Source organism: Heterocephalus glaber, unplaced genomic scaffold, assembly GCF_053883595.1.
Source record: "Heterocephalus glaber isolate CG9 unplaced genomic scaffold, H.glaber_assembly_v1.0 deba00001479, whole genome shotgun sequence".
Lineage (NCBI taxonomy): Eukaryota > Metazoa > Chordata > Mammalia > Rodentia > Bathyergidae > Heterocephalus > Heterocephalus glaber.
In genome coordinates this window covers 18,068,209-18,087,048 of record NW_028258316.1, presented here as the reverse complement: position 1 = coordinate 18,087,048, position 18,840 = coordinate 18,068,209, and the positions used below count along the sequence as shown (strand labels likewise).

The following is an 18,840-nucleotide window of genomic DNA, read 5'->3' as shown; positions in this document are numbered from 1 at the left end:
TCTGTTACTTTACTTCATGTGATTCTAACCACCGTATGAGGGCAAAACTGACCCCCACCTTCCAGGCTCAGAGAAAGGCACTGATGTGACCCAAGTAGCTCAAGTAGCAACTTGTGGAGTCGGGATTCTCATCCATGATTCAGAAGCTCACACTTTTTCCTATTCCTATTTCTATTCTTCTTGCCAGGGATTTAGCTCAGTGGTTCCACTGCCTGTGTTCCAAGCACACGGTCCCAAGTTCTATCCCCAGTACCAGAAATAAAAGTATCCTATTTCTAGTCTTCTTTACCTTTATTTCCTTAATTGAGGGAAATCCTTAAAAGTGAAAAGATGTAAGCTACTTTGGAGATATCCCCCCCTGCAATTTAACATGTGATATTGTAAGGATTTTTATTACTGTTCTACAGTACTTGGGATTAAACCATGGGCCTTTGCACTGAACTACCTCCCTAACCCCTTCTTATTTTTTATTTTGAGATACTCTTGCTAAGTTGCTCATGCTGGGGTCAAATATACAACCCTTCTGCCTCAGCCTGCCTAAGTGCTGGAATTATAAGCCTGCACTACCATGCCTGGTGTGATCTTTATATTTCTAGAGCCTACCACAATGCCCATTCCACAGGCAAGAACCTAGTGTGCATCTGTCGAGGATTTCACCTAACAATGCATGGCCCATTTCGAGAACACACTATCTAATTAAGGGCATCACCTAGGCTCAGCCAGATGTTTGTGTCCAGAGACTTCATCCAGGAGCCTCTGCAGGGTGCCTAGAATAGTGAAAACACTGACCACAGTACCCCGAGAGTCTGCTGACTCCACTAGTCCAGGTGGTCCACTGCTGAGAAAAGGGGAAGGGAGAGAATATCCCACAGGTTCTTTCTGTGGAATATTCTACCCTTCCCTCACTGCATTCTCTACCATGTACTCCTGCCCATTGCACTGCAGCCAGATTAAGCTGGATGCCCCCTCATCAGGCACGCCACTGCAAGACCTTGCCCATGAAGAGGAAGAGGATGCATGGAGGAGAGGGTCTTTCTTGTCTGACATCCATTTCCTATCTGTCTTGATTTTTCTGTGGGGATTCACGATGCCTGTAATCTCAACCAATGTAGTTAAGGTCTCCCTCACCCTTGCTGGTTTCAAGTGTTAGTTAGTGACCCAGGTCTGTCTGGACTAAAGCATTCTGTCCCATTAGTACAGATATGGGCTACTAGCCAGTGTCTCAAAATATGCCAGACTGAAGCATCGTAGCCGAGAGATGAGGAACATGGATCAAGAGTCAGGATCTCAGGATTGAAATCCTGGTTCTGCCATTCACTAGTTGAGTTACCTGGGGAAAGGTGCATGACCTCTTTGTGCCTCAGTTGTTCATGTCTTAAATGGAGCTAATAATGAGTGAAAATTAAATGATTTCATTTCAGTGAGGCACTTGAAATTACTACATAAGCATGAGTTATTATTTTTACTATGCAGCACTGGAGTTTTGCTTACTCCATTGGAAAAACTGTCATCTCTTTATCCTGTCAATGCCAAATTCAGGATGTAGGAGGAGAAACTGTGCCTGAAAAGGAAACTCAACCCAGAGTAAAACAGAGGTGAAGGATGCAATGAGACAGGAATACCAAGTCCCAGCAACACTTGGGAGCATATAAATCCTGCTATGCCAAAACCCATTGCCACCCTGGAGTTTTCAAGCCCACATATCTCTTGTTTTCTATTTAAACCAGGTGATTTATTTCTTGTTTTGCTACCTAGTGCATTTGTACTCAAACATTAGTTGGCATTAGAATCACCCATAGACTTGTTCAATCGGGTTGCCTGGATGACCATCAGGATAGCTGATTCAGTAGGTGTATTAGATTCCTGTGGTCGCTGTAAGAAATCACCACAAACTGGATTGACCCCAAAACAACCAGAAGTTGAAATCAGGATCACTGATTTCAGCCAGAATCAGGGCTGTACTCCCTGTGGAGGCTCCAGAGACTTGTCTGATTTTTGTCTCTTCCAACTTTTGGTGGCTGCTGGCATTCTTTACCTTGTAGCTGTATCACAGCTCTCTCACTTTGCCACATTGCCTCCTCTCTGTGTGCCAAGTCTCTCTCTACTGCTCCCTTATTGAGGCCCACTGTGACGCTATCCTGGGGTCCACCCACATAAGCAAGGATAATCAACTTATCTTTAAGATTCTAAACGACATCTGCAAAGGCCCCCATCCCCCATAAGGTAGCAGTGACAATTTCTAGACATATCAGATGGATGCCTCTGGGGACATTATCAGTCCCCCTGGAGTGATATCTGGGGATTTGCATTTCTAACAGGTTTCAAGGTGAGGTTGATGCTGTGAGTCCTGGGACCTCACTAAACGAACCAATGACCCAGTGACCTCCTGAATACATGAAATTTGGCTCCAACGTGCTCTTCTCCATGAAAACTTCCTTTTAGCTTCCAGGTGACTTTGATCATCTTCTCCTTTGTATCACTTCTCTGCCTTGAAATTTCCTTCTAACTTCTTCATCCATCACAAAATATATCTTTTTGTTTAAGTTTCTCTAATTTAATACACTGAAATTCTTCCCTTTTTTTAAGTTTCCAAAACCTAATCTGTTACATAATAGGTGTTCAATAAATTGTCAGTGCTAAGAATTGAAAGGCCAAAAGAACAAGGAGATGTTCTTAATTCTATTCAGAACTAATTCAATGTGAAAACTATCACCAAGTGAGCAATGCTAGCTTGCCTTCTGATATCCCATTATTCTTTCAACATTGTTCGGAATTAACAGCATTTCACCATTTCATTTTCATTGATTTCAGATCATAGAAAAACCACTGAGGAGCTCCAAAAGCTGGGCTTTGTGGATCATTATTATTCCAGCTATAATAGCTATTCTCTCATTTCTCTTCCAAGAAGAACTAGCTCCAGGTGAAATTGTGAAGAAGGCCCAGTATGTAGCAATAAGTGCAGTTGGCTGTGCTGCTTTCTCCACAAGGAACTTTTATTTCATGCCTGAAGTTGGTCTCCTGCTCCATGATCCTTGCTAAGCTATGAAACTCTGAAGGCAGAGGAGGCTGTATTCCTCTCTGTGTTCCTAAGGTAGCTGGCACAGTGCCCGGCACATGGGGGGCCCACAGACTTTTTTCAAAATTGAAAGGAATCTGTATGAAATTAACATGGAACTTTTCCTCCACCTTTGTGGCTGGCATCATTAGTGTCTCCAATGGTAAAAATCTAATTTCAGGCAGCTTCCTGCTGGGGCAGGCTGGAAAAAAGGAGCCATCCAGAGTTCTCTTCTTTTGCCCTTCAACCCTCAGACTAGAAAGCTCTTTTCTGCAACTTTATATTCTACACAGACAAATGATAGTCACAATTCATGGTTAATTGCAAATGTTCTTGTTCCTGAAAATAATTGCTTAATTTCCTTCATTGGGAATTTGTTCTTTCTTTTCCAATCCCTCAAAACTTTCTGTTTAAAAATCAATAAATTTCTCTGTGTTGACCACACATGTAACTATTTCTTCATTCATTCTGTAAATATGTCCATGTACATAAATCCACAGACCTGGCCTACTGTACTAGATTATATGCCTATTTAAGTCTTCCCCGGACCCAATGACAAAGGAATTAGTGCAAACGCTTCATACTAAAATAGTGTTGATTTTAAAATGCATCTCTTTCAGAAAAGAAAAGAGAAAAGAATGAAAAAGGAACCAATAATTCCCTATCCAACCATAAATGGAAGAATAACTAATGCCTCTAAGGAGCTAACCGTGTGCTGAATTCAGTGCTTTATGTATTTTATGTCATTTGACTCTCATCTCCCCACTGTGGATATAAAAACAATCTTTATTCCCTTAAGGGGAAATGGCTATGGAAAAGATCAAATGGTAAATAAGTGGTGGAGTGAGCACTTGAACTCAAGTGCTTCAGCTGGGCTCCCGAGTTTGCAACTTTAAACAATGAATTTATGTTTAATCAACATATGATAACATGTGGAGAGAAAAACGTGTAGCCTGATCAATTTTCAACAAAAATGTTCACATAACCCCCACTGAGATCAAGAAGTCAGACATCATCAGGATCATACCATCCCTTTTGCTTCACCTTGATTTTTGCCCCCTCTTCTACCCAAAGACCATAACAACCTTCCTTTTTAAAAATCAATATTCATTTGCAATAATTGGTAAAACTAGTTTTTAAAATCTTTCACAAACATAGATACTCTTTTCCATTTCCATTACATAATTCATTCAATATGACATTTGTGACATGAATATTGTGAATGGTGACATATTGTGAATATTGTAGTGGTTGTGTTCATTAATTTCCTCATTAATGGTATTCTATTGTATGATTATTCCACTATTTATCTAGTTTTTGTTAATGGACATTTGTGTTTTCTCCAGGTTTTCAGTAGTAGAAATAAGTGCCCCATTAGTATTTTTGTAGGCATTTTGTGGTACATATATACATGTTTCGCGTAGACCTTCTTAAGGATGGTGCTGATGGGTTATAGGATATGCATATATTTAATATTAGTACATATTGCTCAGTTTACACAGGGCTTATTCTAATTTATATTCTCCTGCTAAAGATCCTAAAGTTCCAGTTGCTCCGTAGTGTTGCCAACATTTGTTATTATTAGTTGTTTTAAATTTAGCCATAGGTGTGGGTCATGGTCTGTAAATTTGACAATGTTATGCTTTTGGTAGTGGGAGGACCTCTACCTTCCTGGGAATTTATCACAGACTTAAAATCAAAGAATCAACCCGCAACACACCTTTGCATTTTCCCGTCCAGTCCTGCTGTCATGCTTGCCTCTGTTTCCCTGTGCCTTTGCTTTTCCACACAGACTTTACACTAATCTCTCTGTTGTGACTGCACGGTCTGCTTTTGGCTCTCTATAATTATGATCTATTATTTATTAATTTCTAACATATCACCTGAATGGATCTTATTAATTCTTTAAACACCCATGACATGCTTGCCTGGGCAACGTCATGTCAAACAAGGTTTATTAGTGCAGCTTGGAAAACTCAATCAATTTAGCACAGATCCTTTCAAATGGAGATGACAGCAATATTTTATCCACCCTTGCAAAGCAAGCTTTGAAGCATGGCTCCCTTCCTCACTTCCTCATCAGTTCTGATATATATATATATATATATATACACATATATATATATGAGACAGAGTTTCACTATGTAGTTTTAGCTTGACTTGAACTCACTGTGTACCCCAGGCTGGCCTCGAACTTGCAGCAATTCTCCTGCTGCTCTCACTTACTAATGAAAGCATCACCTTTGTCTCAAATTTGTTTGTTTAATATTTTTTATTTATTTACTTTTTGATCTGTAAAATGAAAAAGCATCTCCTCATGGGGCTGCCGTAAGGATGTAATAAGACAGTCCTAGGAATGTATTTGTCACATAGGGTATGCTCACTAGATAAGAGCTCTTATTAGTGTACTCTGTGAAGAGACACTATTACCCTCATTTTACAAAATGTGGAAACTCAGAGAGTTGGACTTGGCTGAGATTGTATTGGGCACACATGATAGAGATGGCATATTCACCTAGTTTATTGCAACTCTAGAATATGTGACCATCAGCTGGTCTGACAGCTGTATCTTCTGTATCCTCACTGAAATCATGAGTGCAATGTCAACAATAAAGAACTCTGCAGAAAGCTGGCTGGCATAGACCTTCTTTCTGTTCTTTTCAGACAAGGTCATTAGGTTTCTTTGAGAACTGTCCTTCAACCAGACAGACATTCCTTGCTCCAACTTCAAAATATGAAATGCAGAGAGACTTTAACACATGCTTTAGTGGGTTTCATTTACTTCAATTCTATAAAATGGAAACAATAATCTTTGAATCAATTTTTTTGTGTGTAAACTATTATTCTTAGTCATTACGGCTTGATTTTCTAAAAAATGCTATCACCTATTAACCTATTCTTTTATACACAACCGCTTTGGGGAAATATCAACAACCTGAAAAAAACATGTTAGTTTCATCCTTCTAAGTTAAAAGTGAGAATAAATTCGTGGCAAAGTAGCACAAGTAGATGGAGGAGATTTCTACATGATGCCACTGACATACTGACAACGTCTTGATTCAGAGTGGTTCATGGGCAGGTATGCAGTGGTTCGGTAATAGTCACTGGTAGCTAGGGGGGCATCCATATTTTTATTTTAGTTCTAAAGCCAATAAGCAGTATGCATGACAGTTTTAGAAATAAAATTATAGTCTGTTTTCTGTTATGTCATAAATTCTAGAAGGTTTCTTTTAATCAAATTGAGAGTGGAAAAAACCCTCTGCTAGAAAGCTCTAACCTAGTAACAGGATCAGATCTAAGACTCCTGACTTAATTAAATCAATAAACATTTAGTAGATGTCCAATATGTATTAGGAAATGGGGATTAAAAAGCTAAATAAGTTATTTTCCTTGACCTTGAGAAGTGTGCCACATAATGGGACGGAGTGATGTGTAAGCAACTAATGAGAACACGGTAGAGTAAGTCTATAATGAAATAAGCTACAAAGTGCAAGACATAAACCAAGAAAGAGTAAAGAACAAAGAGATTTGACCTGGACAGTTAGATCATGGATTGGCCAAAGTCCATTCATTCCTAGTGCCAAAGTCACAATAAAAACATCCCATTTTTCCAAATTTTTCTTTTTCACAGTTCCTCAATATACTGATAAGAAGTGCTTTTCATATATGATAAACTCATCAGTAATCCATAAAGTGCCAGATAATGTTAGCTCTTTTAGATTTTATAAAAACCCCAAAGGCAAGCAAGGACTTTGAAATGGAAGGCACTGGGGCACAGCAGTGAAGTGCACTATTAGGAGTTTAGGAGGACAGCGTACGTGACAGTGTTCTGGTCATCAAGTGGGCTGCTGCCTCCATCAGCAATACAGAGATCACTTCTTCAGAAGAACCCTTGTGATCCCAAAACAGAAAGATTTCCAGAGCTCCGAGAAGTCCTGGAGGTGACTTCCCTACCTGACATCTGCAGGGTCTTCTGTGACGAGCACATCTGTCTTACAGCTGGCCAGGGGGTTGATGGACAGCTGCACAGGCGGGACCACGAAGCTTTTGCTGACAGGAAGCCAGAGGCCTTGGCCCAAGCTGAAAGTAGACCTGCAATGTAAGAGTTTCCATTGGGGACCTCCCTGGGAAGCAGAGAGCAAAAGAATACAGGGGCCCCTTATCCCATCCCTTACAGGACATGTTCTCACTTCTCCACCCAACCAAGACCCCCTATCTTCCCCAAGGCACAAGGTTGGATCCGCATTTCTTAAATCTCTTCAGCATTTAGCCCATAAATTACTTTGTACTGCTAATTTTTTTTTCTTGAGTAAACAGTGGACTCTGAAGACAAGGACTATCCCAGCTGCATTTGCCCACAAGTGTGATACCCAGCAGGAGCTTCGTAAGTGACTGCCAGGTCCACAGGAGCAATCCGGCAAAAGGTTAAAAGCATAGACTCCAAATCAATTCAAAGCAAGGTCTGATTCCCAGCTCCACCACTTAATTTGCTGTATCTTTAGCTGCTTAAGTATTGAAGTCTTAGACAAGATTTAGTGGAACTAGTGGGAAGAGGGTCTATGGCTACAGAATATTTTTAAACCACTAGAATAATCAGTAAAGTCTCCTCCAGTTCAAGTACCTGAGTCTGTAAGTCTAGATGCTACACAAATGGGAATTAGATTCCCATAGTATCCTGGGTTGAGATGGTGTTTCATCATTGAGAGTTCTCCTGTACTCAGTACAGCTCTGAAATGCACAGGGTCTATAGTTTCAGGACTCATGACATCACCTTCTTATCAGACCTTTCTCCATTCCCCAGCAATGTTCCCTCAAATGACTGTCAACTCACCTGAGAATCTTTTCAGGGGCTTGCTCCCCTGTCACCAGATCATAGCCCCTCTCAAGTGTGGTATAAGGCCAAGGTCTGTGAAAAGAACAGGAGGAAAAGAAGAGGGGAGAGAAGATGACATCAGTCAGAAGCAAGTGGAATTCACATGCGAACACTGCTCAAGACAAGCAAATTCCACAGAAGTCATTATTGGGAAGGACTTTTTACATTACAAGAAGAAAAGCCTCCATTTAATAGAAGGACTTAGCACTTTATTATAAAGTTCACTTGTCCATTTCTGAGTTTATGCACAAAAAAATCTGACTCCTCCTCATTCACTTCAGGAAGTAGTCATTGATTACTTCCTATCTGGGTGGGTGACTTAAATGTCAGCCCTTGTTCGCTAGAAATTCATCAGTCATGTACCTTTAATACAAAAACCTGATTCAGTGGGACAGCAGAGTTCCCTCTTACTGAGGGTCGTCTTTGTGGATGAGTTCTGGGACTCTGATAATACAACAAAGGAGGCGGGGACCGCTCCTCCCCTGTCCCAGCCCCAGGTCCCATTCCACTCACCCTTCACTCTGTCCCCAGTCATTGCGCACACATAGGTGTCTGTGAACAGGGTCAGGGGCGTAGCCTTCATGACAGCTGCATTCTCCTGGAAGCAAAAGAGAAAGGAATCTTGTGAAACACTGCTCCCTGAAATAGGTTTCCTGTGTCTCCTGTTTTCCTGGAAAATAAAATGTGCTGCCTTGGTTTAGAAAAGATCCATGAAAAAGGGTGTTAGGGTCCCTTGACCACAGTGGTTAATAAGAGTTTATTGTTCATTCGTGTTCATTCGTCTGTTCACTCACTCATCTATTCATTCGACAAGACCTCACCACACTCTGCCAAGCTCTTGGCTCAGCACTGAAAACATAGAGACCAAAGGAGCAGGCCAGGGGTTGAAGGAACTCATAGCTCAATGAAAGAAGCAAAAAAGAACCAAGTGGCTACAGATGGAGGCCTATTTTCAAACAATAACGTTATGATAAACACTATTTACTTAAAACTTATAATCAGATATTCTAACCACCTACATGAGCAAGTTGTGCTCATTCATAAAAATTAATTCAAGTGCCTTTTCCAAGAAACTTGTTTTCTCTTTTTGGGAAAATTGTTCTTGATTTCAATTTCCTAATTTTATTTTGCTTTGACTTTTTTTAATATTTTGAAATTTTCTTCCTATACCCTCTCATTGTCTTCCAGTCTCTTTCCTTCTTTGTATTTATTACTACTCTTGATCTACTTGTCTTTTTTCCCTTTGGGTATGCCACTGTCTGGTTGCACGAATGCTTACTGCCTTAGGAATATCCAAGTTCACTTCAGCTGGCCACTGCACGTCCCATTTCCTAGTGTATCTTCAAAAGCTCATTATCCTGGAGGGATTTTCAGAAGCTCTCTGGCCTGTCCTCTGGCTATTAATCATTTCTGCTCTACTGTGCACTTCTTAAGTGAATTTTTGAAGCAATTAGTTATTACTTTTTTTCAAAAGTATACTTTTGAAATATTCACAGATGCTTTACCAAAAATAGGCTTTATAAAAAAATAATTTTAGGAAAAGTACACCTTTCTTTAGAGACAGTGGAGTATGATTCTCCTTCGTGGTGATACATATGATTTTCCCCAAATCTATTTTACATTGGGAGACTTGCTGCTGGAACAGCTCACAGGATTAGCATCCTTTGGAACACATATTGATAAAAGCTGATAGGAACTACTCTGCCCTAGCCTACTGCCTAGAAAAGAATAAGCACTCTAGCATGTGAGGAGAATGGATAACTGTCTGTATGGCTCTGGTAAATTTCCAGGTTATTGCTATGGGACTGCCTTCTTTCACATCTTCCGGTGATCACACACACACCACACACACCACACACACACACACACACACACACACACACACACACACAAAGGCAACCCTTCCATCCTATAGTCCTACACTGATTCTGATTGGCCTGACCCAAAAGATTTCAAATCAGGCCCATGAAATGTATTGTTCAATGTGGCAGATTTAAGGGCTTACTTTTCAGTTTTTGATCTTACTTTTCCTTAAAGTTTCATTTTTAAATCTCTTTGAAAACTAAAAGATAAAGGATAAACATATATCACATGCCAGAATTAAGGTCACTGGAGAGAATCATTACACTAAGTCAGATTGGCAGGTAAATTTATTTTACAGTCATTAGAAAAAAAGTCATCTTTTTTTCGTTGAAAAGTGTGCTGAGACTGTGAATCCAAGTTCTGACAAGCTCATGCCATTTGCATTTCCTTCACCCTGTGCAACCCAAACAAAACGCTCTGGTGAACAAGATACTAGGGTGGTATCAAGATTCTATAACTATCACCCATAACTCCTGATTTTCAAATGTTTGTACTCATGATATGACCCTACTGTTTTCACTGGTAAACTATGCACGTTATACATTTGGCCTTGAGTGAAGCATTCTGAGAGCTAAAAAAAACTGCAACATGTTTTATGTATCACAATGCTGCTTAATCTTTGTACCCCCTAGTCCTTAGCAAGTATTTGCCAAATAGTTTGGGTTTCATAAATATTGGTTGAACTGAAATGGAGTAAGACAGAATATGGAGTGAAGAATGAATCAGAGATAGTATCTGAAATATTCAGAATAAGACTGTTAAAAGACAGGAGAGATAGAATAGAGAGCTCTACTTTTTCTCTTCACTGGGTACTTGGTAAGCTCTCAGGGGGCTGCTCCCAGGCAGGATGCTCTCATACCCTCCCCTCCACCTGCATGCCAGGGGTCTTCTGCTGAGGGGCAGTGCTATAAGCACCCCTGAATTCGGCCACAGGTAAGGGAAGTGGTAGGAAAGGGCTTAATACCTTGAATTTGGATAGGTGTAATTCACCAAGGGGAGGGGAAGTCACTAATGATGTGTTAAAATGCAACAGCTCCTTCATGAAATATTCACCACTTTAAACACGTCTAATATTAAAGATTAAAAGTCCTGGGATTTGTCCTAGAGACTCTCGGGACTGATTTATGATCTGCCAAAAGCCACAGACCTCATGATTCATAATGGGAGAGGTAATGGTTACTCCTGGCAAAGGGACAGGAAGTCAGGTAGGGGTGGGCAAAGGAGACGCCCCTCCTTCCTTCTGGAAAGGGCAGAGGCTGAGGAGCCAACTTCTCCTGTCAGTGATGGAGCAGCAAAGTCTGAAGTTCAATCTTCCCTCCCTCTTTTTGGAAATATTGGTGACAGCAGGAAATCTATTCAGGACAAAAGCGCTGCTACATTTTTCTCTTTCCTCCCTGTGTGCTTACTAAACAAGTTTTCCTTGACTCAAAATGGATCATTAATTATAGTCATTCATTATACAACAAATATGTATTTTGCAAATGAGAAGCAGCCACCCAAGGGGCCCCCATAAGGCTGCCTGGAGAACAGGAAGTCTGCAGGGGAAAATCCCTCAAGGGCTGGAAGAGGCAGGCAGACTGTAATTCAACCTTCACGTTTACTCTCTCTAGCTGTGTGGCCCTGGCAAAGTTACTTTTGCTCCTTGGTCTCAGTTTTCTCATCTATCAATGGCAATCATAGCGATGTATCTCACAGAGAAAATGGAACAGTGAAGAGTAAGCTCCCAGGTCAGAGAGACAACGAATTGAGTCAACGAATCAGTTCTCTCTCCTTTTCTTTTATTCCAAGACAGTCCCATCCCTGATATGTGTTTATGCTGACATATTAATTCTAGGGACACAAGCATTTTCCTATTCTCTGTGCCTTAATTTCCCCAGCTGCAAAACAGAAGGTTGGAGGAGGTGTCCATCAATTCTGAGCACCAAGAATCAGTTGTTTGCATTGCCTTTCCAAATCTCTGCCCTTTGATCTCTGGGCACAATTTTAGCTTTAGCTGTGATCACTCTTAGCAGTGGGCTGGGTGTCTGTGGGTGGATCTCCATCAGTGCCATGACTTTTTGCTTTGTTGACTCCTGTTTCCTATTTTGCTGACTCAGCTAACTCTCCCTATTTGCAAACAAGCTTTTCCTTCTTGTAAGATGTGAAGCCCTGACCACCAGCAGCGCTGAGGGTTTTTAAACCCTTCCCTGAATAAATCCTTTCTCCAACTCTGTCTCTGCATCCTCAGGGCACTCAGACTGTCAAAGAACAGTCTCCTGGGACATGTGTTATTATGCTGATTACAAATGCCTTTGCTCCCTTGTCCCTACCTCTACAACGGAAGTCCTTTAATAGAAGGCATGGTCTTAATCTTTTTACCACTGCATTGCAACACCTGCTGCTCTGCCTGGCACAGAGTAGACATTCAATAAATAGCTTTTAATTAATCTATTATAATTACTGTTAGATTATATATTATAATTACTATTATATTTCATAATGGTAATGTCTTTGGCAATAGGATAGGAAAATAATTTTTTATTTGCCTGCTTTCCCCAGTAGACTGGAAAATGTATGACTGCAAACTTTTTCTTAGTCATCTTGCAGCTTAATAAGTAGTGTCATACCTGATAGAAGGTAGGCAAATCATTTGTTGGATAGAGGGATGGATGGGTGAATTAGTGAATGCACAAATATATTGTAAATGCAAGAATCGAGGCTGTGTTAATTTAGAATAATGATGACTCTGCTGAAGACTAGAAGAAATTTCCATCCATGATGGGTATTTGCCAAGGAAACGGAGACTGTAAACATAAGTGCTGATGAGATGTCTAAAATAGAATTCTATCTCACATCGGAGCAGAGAGGCTCTTAAAGGTCCCCTAGTTCAGATTTTTCTCAGTTCATTTTTTTAGAAGGTTGAAATAAATCTCAGGGAGGAAAGGGATTTAGGATTTTCACTGGCCCAGCCTCTGGGCCAGCGGGATTAGAACGCAGGGGCTCTTGGACACCACTCTGAGTGTTCTTTCTGATGTCCGGGTGTCTCAATCCTTCAGTGCATCTTGAAGCCTTTTCTAACAAAGTTTTGCCCTTAAGTCCTCTGACATTTTGAGTTTCCTAGAATGAGAATATTACATTTCTAAGCAAGAACTGTGAAAAAAGTAAAATGAATTTGTAATATCCTTAAGTATATGAAAACACACATTTGTGTGTGGTTAATAATGCAGATTTTTAAAAAGTTGAACGTCTTCATTAAAATAGTTCCCATAAGGGGATTCAATGAAGTGTGTTTCCATCCTCCTGGTTACTAGAATTTGGTATCATTAGCTATAGATGAGCTGTGTTGGCTTTAAAGTATTTACTCCCAGGTTGCATTTGTCGAGTTCTCCTTTCATTTTGTAGACATTCTCAGTCCATAAAGTCTCAGATAAAAACAACAGAGTCCCTTGATCACCAGCACTCTGACTTTATCTCATATGGTGCTTTTCCCAACCATCTAAAAGTGGGAAAATTACCTAAGGCCAATTGGCTGGTGAAACAGTTCAGAATCTGGGCCTTGGGATCATCTTGTTCTGGATTCAAATTTGAAATCTGCCATTTAGAATCTGTATGAAATTGATCAAATTGCTTCCTGTCTTCCTGGGCCTCTTTCCTTTCTGTAAGGAGGCTGATATCATGTATCTGCTGGAAGTTCAAAAGGCATATTTGGAAAGTGCTCAGCATAGTCTTTGGCACACTTCTTATTGCTGAAAATAAAACAGCTGTTTGAGGTCTTCTTACTGTTCCTTGATCAGAAAGGACAGTTCAGCATCTTAGTTTAGGGGGATGAAAAGGTGCTTTGGATGAAGGATGGCCTCAAATCTAAGGTACGCCCCTTGCAACGTCAAAGGCAGTTCGGTTCTTTATCTGTAAATTTGGATCAGTTCAAATGAGATCATCCCTAAGACTCTCATATTTTCAGAACATAACATCTGCTATCTATGCTTGTGGCACCTCCTGCTGAACTGGGTACAGTCACAACACGGCACAGGTAAGAGGTGGCTGCTCCCTGCTTCCCCACCTCAGAGGCTCTCAGGGCCTGTCCATGAGAGTGCTGGGTACGTGCACAGCCTCCTGCCTGGCTCCAGTCTTCCCACCCTGTCATCCTCTTAGAATTCCATTTTCACTTTCATCTAACTCGGTCATCACTTATCATCACAGGCCAGGGATGATGCCTGCTGTTCATTTTCCTATTTACTCTTCTGGTCCCTGTGGCTGGGAAAGACATTTCTCTGGGTTTTCAGAACAATAAGCATAGCCCCCTTCCCTGTTCTGTTCTGACTCTGAATGGGCAGGGCAACCACAGGCTGCTACAACTCTGTGTCCCTGAAGCCAGGCCCATGGTGAGGAGGCAGGGGCTGCTGTAATATTACTGTGGGCCCGTGCTTCCTAGAAGTGGTTGGATATGCTTGACATATGTTATCATACATCACACCCATGACTAGAAGGTACTGATGCTCTCATAACATAGGAAAGTGAAGCTCAGACTGAGCTAGTCGCTAGCTCAAGGTCACAGCCACGTCTTCAAAGTTCACATTGCTTTACACCACTATGCACACTGCATCAATAAACATTACTGTAAAAACAATAGCAAGACAATTATTTAGTGCTAGACAATGAGGGTCAGGGAAAAGCAGGAACCTCCAATCTACCTGCATTTAAATGATCATCCTGCTGCTTTTAAAATTCCATTAAAACTAAAGGTTAAGCCCTGTTATTCATGATTTCCCATTCAAATGCATAACTTTTATGCAGGAATTGTCTTGAATTCATAATATCTATATAAAAATGGATGGCTGGATTGATTTTCTAGCAACAGGTATAAGCCAAAGGGTAGGATCTATTTCTAACTGAGCACCTACTACATGTTGACCTGACTCAAAGATTTCTTGCATCTACGACAACCCTTGGAGGAAGATTTTATTGACCCTAGTTTAAATAATATGAGGCTGAAGGTTGGAGCGAAGTTGCACAAAGGAGTGAACTCCCAAGTTCAGATGTTTCTGTTAGGATGGATTTCTAAGAGGACAGGTGTTTAGAGATTATTAAAAATTGGGCATAGGAATGGGACACCAGGGGTTGCTGAAGAAAAATATACTGGTCTCCAGTAGCATATTAATAGGCATTCACATCTTCACCATGGGTGACTGTGAGAAAAGCGAACTTTCTTTCCTACCTTTTGTCTTCAGGCTTGGTAAATGAGCTGTTTTGGCTATCGGGATGGCAGAAGACATGATGTGAGCTTAGATTTGAAGTTTGCTTGTTTCATTAGGCTTTCTCTCTTGCACTCTTGCAAACAAGCTCAGTGCTGCCTCTCAAAGTGTGAGAAAGGAGCAAAAAAAAAAATGCATGCAGCTGTTGTCAATAAAATGCTGCGGTTGTTAAGCAGCCCTATTAAGACGAACAATTCTGCTATACTTCACATCCTTAGGTCTCTATTTGTATAAATAATGGTCCTAGTTTCTTTTTAAACTGGAACCTTTGGAAAAATTCCTAATGGGCCCCAGTTTTGACCTTCAGCATCTGAATCTCACTGAGTCTACTTGTTCTGTGTTAGTCATGACCATTCCTTCCCATCTCCCTTCCCTGACATCCTCTGCTTCTGGCCCTTGATATTGTCCACATCTACTACTCTCAGATTATTGACTCTAATGACTTTCTTTTTGGTTTTGCCCCAACCAATCAGACTGTTGGCCAGTTACCTTTTGCAAAAACAGCTGCACCCATGGTGTATCTCCCAAACTCTCAGTGGTTTCCAGTTACTTCAGAGTAGCGTTCATTTCCCCTGGCCTACCATTCAGAGTCCTTCATCATGGGTCCCACTAGCCTTTCCAATCTTATCAATTGCTCTCCTTCACCTTGTACCTTTCCTGCTCTAACTTCTCCTAGGCCTACTGGGTGTACTGGTAAGAACAGGACCATTTGAGTCTTGCAGACCCTCTGAAGCTTCTTTCAGCAGGTCTACTTTCATCCGACTCCCAAGGTAAAGCAGATTCTGGACAATGTAGAGATGTGAGCAAAGGAGAAGAAGTCAGAGGTTAAGAGGAAACAGGATGCAAGGGAAAATAAAGTGGGAAAATGATTACTTAGTGAAGGAATGAGATTTTTAATGCAGTTTTAAATATAACCAGTGTCACCGACGATTGTGTTGCACAACACTGATTCTTTTGCATATCATTTTACCTTTCTCTGCCTCAGTCTTCCTATCTGTAAAATGAGTAGGCAGTGCTCAGAGACCCTTCAAAACCTTATTCAAGTCCCAGTTCTGATTATTCCTTAACGTTCTTTGGTCTTGTCTCTTGAAATCGGCATCTCTCCAGTGACTGGGGGACTGGAGTAAGTGTGAGAGGTTTAGGATTTTGGAAAATAGGGACTTGGGAAGCAGAGGCACATGACAAAGAGGAAATAACCTCTCCATTTCTTCTCACATGGACTTGTTTCATCTCTGGTGCAAACTAAAGACTTCACTTTTTCAGTAGAGTGGCAATTTTCCTGAGCAATTCCTCTGTAGCTAGCATGGGGGAGATGAAGGCTCAGAGATGAATCCATCTGATTTTCTGCCATCAAGTAGCTGGCATTCCAGTAGCAGGGCTAGGAGAAAAACACATCTCTACCACAAGGTGCAATGTGAGCTGAAAAAGGAGTGCGTGCAAAGAGCCATGAACCAAAGGAAGGAGTATGGAACTCTGCCCCCGGGTCAGGAAAATCATCAGGAATGAGGGAGAGTGAAATAATAACGGGGAACTGAAAGATCATTAACTGCCAGGCAGAATCATAAATTCTTCATTTATAATAGTTCCTATGATCCTCCAAATAACCCTATGAGGCAAGTTCTATTGCCGACTTCATCTTCTAGGTAAGGAGACAGAGCTCAGTAACTTACTTGCCTTGGTTCACGAAGCAGAGTCCAGGAGCCAGGACTTGAGTCCAGCCAGTGAGGAACACACTGCTGGCCCCAGGTTGCCCTGTCTGCCTCTGGGGAGAGGCAAGGGTTTTCCAAACAGAGGGAAGGAAGAGGGCAAGGGCAGGTCACAGAGGAAATGAGAAATGGTGGCCCCTTTGGTTTTTTGTGTGAGAAGGAACCCTGGAAGCAGAGGCAGAAGACTCATCTCATCGGCACTTAGGATTGCTGCCCTTACCCTGCAGGAGTGGAGAGACAGCCCCTGGAAAGCCCCGCATCTCTTGTACCAGTAGTCACTCCCAAATCCTGAATCCAGATGTGACTGCAGACATTTTGTTTAGGGCAGATCACATAGGCACTGGAGTCAGAATGGATTTGAACTCTACCTTTATCAAGCAATGGCTTCATGACTTTGTGAAATTTCCTGTCTTTGACCAAGATTCAGCTTTCTCATTTCCAAGTTAATCGCCCCTGCCCTTTCAATTGAACAATATGAAGAATGCTAGATTCCCAGTAGGGACTCCATAAATATTACTTGCTATTGCTATGATTATTACTAGGGAGTTGGTTCCTTCATGTTCCTTACCAGCCCTGGCTCTTATTCTGCTTATAAGTTGGCAAAAGGAAAAGGCCAGGAAACACTTGGGGAGCTTAGTAAGCATGATGTGTTTAAGCTGGCTTTTCATCTTGAACCCACTGAACTACCCTGTGAGAAGACACTAATGCTGTTCTGAATCTACAGATGAGGAAAATGAAGGCCCCAGGGATGTAATGACTTGGCGACAGTCCCTAGAGCAAGAAAACCACAGGTCAGGATTCAAACCCAATACTTTGACTCTGAAGCCAAAGTGCCTCTCCCTGCTGCCCCAGCCACTCACCATGTAAAAGGAAAAGGTCCAGGATAATCCTGTCTCACCAAAACTACCCATCATGTTGACCCTGTACAGCCATCCACCGCCCCTGTATACGATCTTAAGATCTTAAAGGGTTGCAGGTAAGATGAGGGGCTGTGATCGCCAAAGACATGGTACATCCATCACTTGCTCTCTTATTCTTTCTCAGTCATTATTTTTGTCACTGCTTTTTTCTCTTTTTTATGGTTATGATTTGAGATCAGAAAATGTCCCTCCAAAGCTTGCATCTTCAGAGGTGGGGCTTTTGGAATGCAATTAGAAGACGGGGTACTGAAATCATCAAAAAATTAATCCTTTCCTGAGTTCGTAGTTGAATATACAGTAAGGAGGTAGGGCTGCAATCGAGGAAGTAGGGCACCTGGAGCATGGCTTGGAAGGGTGTCTTCTTGTCCCTGGTCCTTTCCCTTTTTCTCTGCTTCCTGGACACTACTGAGTTGAGCCACTTTACTCTGTCATACCCTTCCACCATGAAGCTTCTACATTGGAGCCAGGTCACCATGGATGGAAACCATAAACCAAAATAAACCTTTTCTCCTTTAAATCCAGGTTCACTGTTTTGTCCACATTCAGGCATGGAGAAGATGTAGCAGGCTCTTCACACCATCCAGAGAAAGGCTTCCTGACAACTTGTGTGGGACATTTCAAATTCTTGGATGTCTTGGCCTAAGGAAGACTCCTGAGGTGGTCACAGAAATCCAGCCTCTACTATGTGGCAGAAACCCAAAACGATCTAGTGAAGCTTTAATTGAGAAACCATTCAATACTGTAACAAAAAGACACACACACACACACACACACACACACATGCACACCTCCTAACCTTCCAAAGGGAAATAAAAGCTGACTTCATTCAAAAGAGAAAAAACGGACAGTTTGGGGCAACGTGCAGGCCTCCTACGGATGTTCTCAAATCACCAGAAAAGGGTAGTGTTATTGCTAAGTACTGTTTTACAGGGCTTCCAGGAGGCCCCTCTGCTCAAATCTGTCACCATGCCTTCCACTCCATCATGATTAAGTCTTTTGTGGGTTCAGCATTGACAACATTGGGGGGTTCTTTTTGCCCCTGATTCAATAATTTCCAATTGCTGAATGTACATATTTGCTGTATAATGTAGTACTGATTATAATCATCACAGTAATATAGCAAAGATGAATACTTCTCCTTCTCTTTTATTAGAAAGAGCAGGAAATTGAGGCTTGGGGAAATTAAGTGATT

General features: G+C 41.4%; 1 protein-coding gene across 15 annotated transcripts in view; it reads right to left on the bottom strand.

The window, feature by feature from the left end:
- Positions 1-18,840, bottom strand: part of Astn2 (astrotactin 2) — a 908,742-nt gene that overhangs the window by 480,306 nt on the left and 409,596 nt on the right. For 13 of the 15 annotated variants that reach the window (XR_015439761.1, XR_015439763.1, XR_002396623.2 and 10 more), the window contains 3 exons: positions 8,442-8,526; positions 7,887-7,961; positions 7,010-7,147 (listed from right to left, as the gene is read on the bottom strand). Coding sequence is in view for 12 of the 15 variants with exons in the window: in XM_087182849.1 (XP_087038975.1) it covers positions 7,010-7,147; positions 7,887-7,961; positions 8,442-8,526 (298 nt within the window). In the remaining 3 variants the exon portion in view is untranslated. The remainder of the gene's footprint in view (positions 1-7,009; positions 7,148-7,886; positions 7,962-8,441; positions 8,527-18,840) is intronic. The other 2 variants (XM_013073675.3, XM_087182847.1) reach the window with 1 other exon arrangement.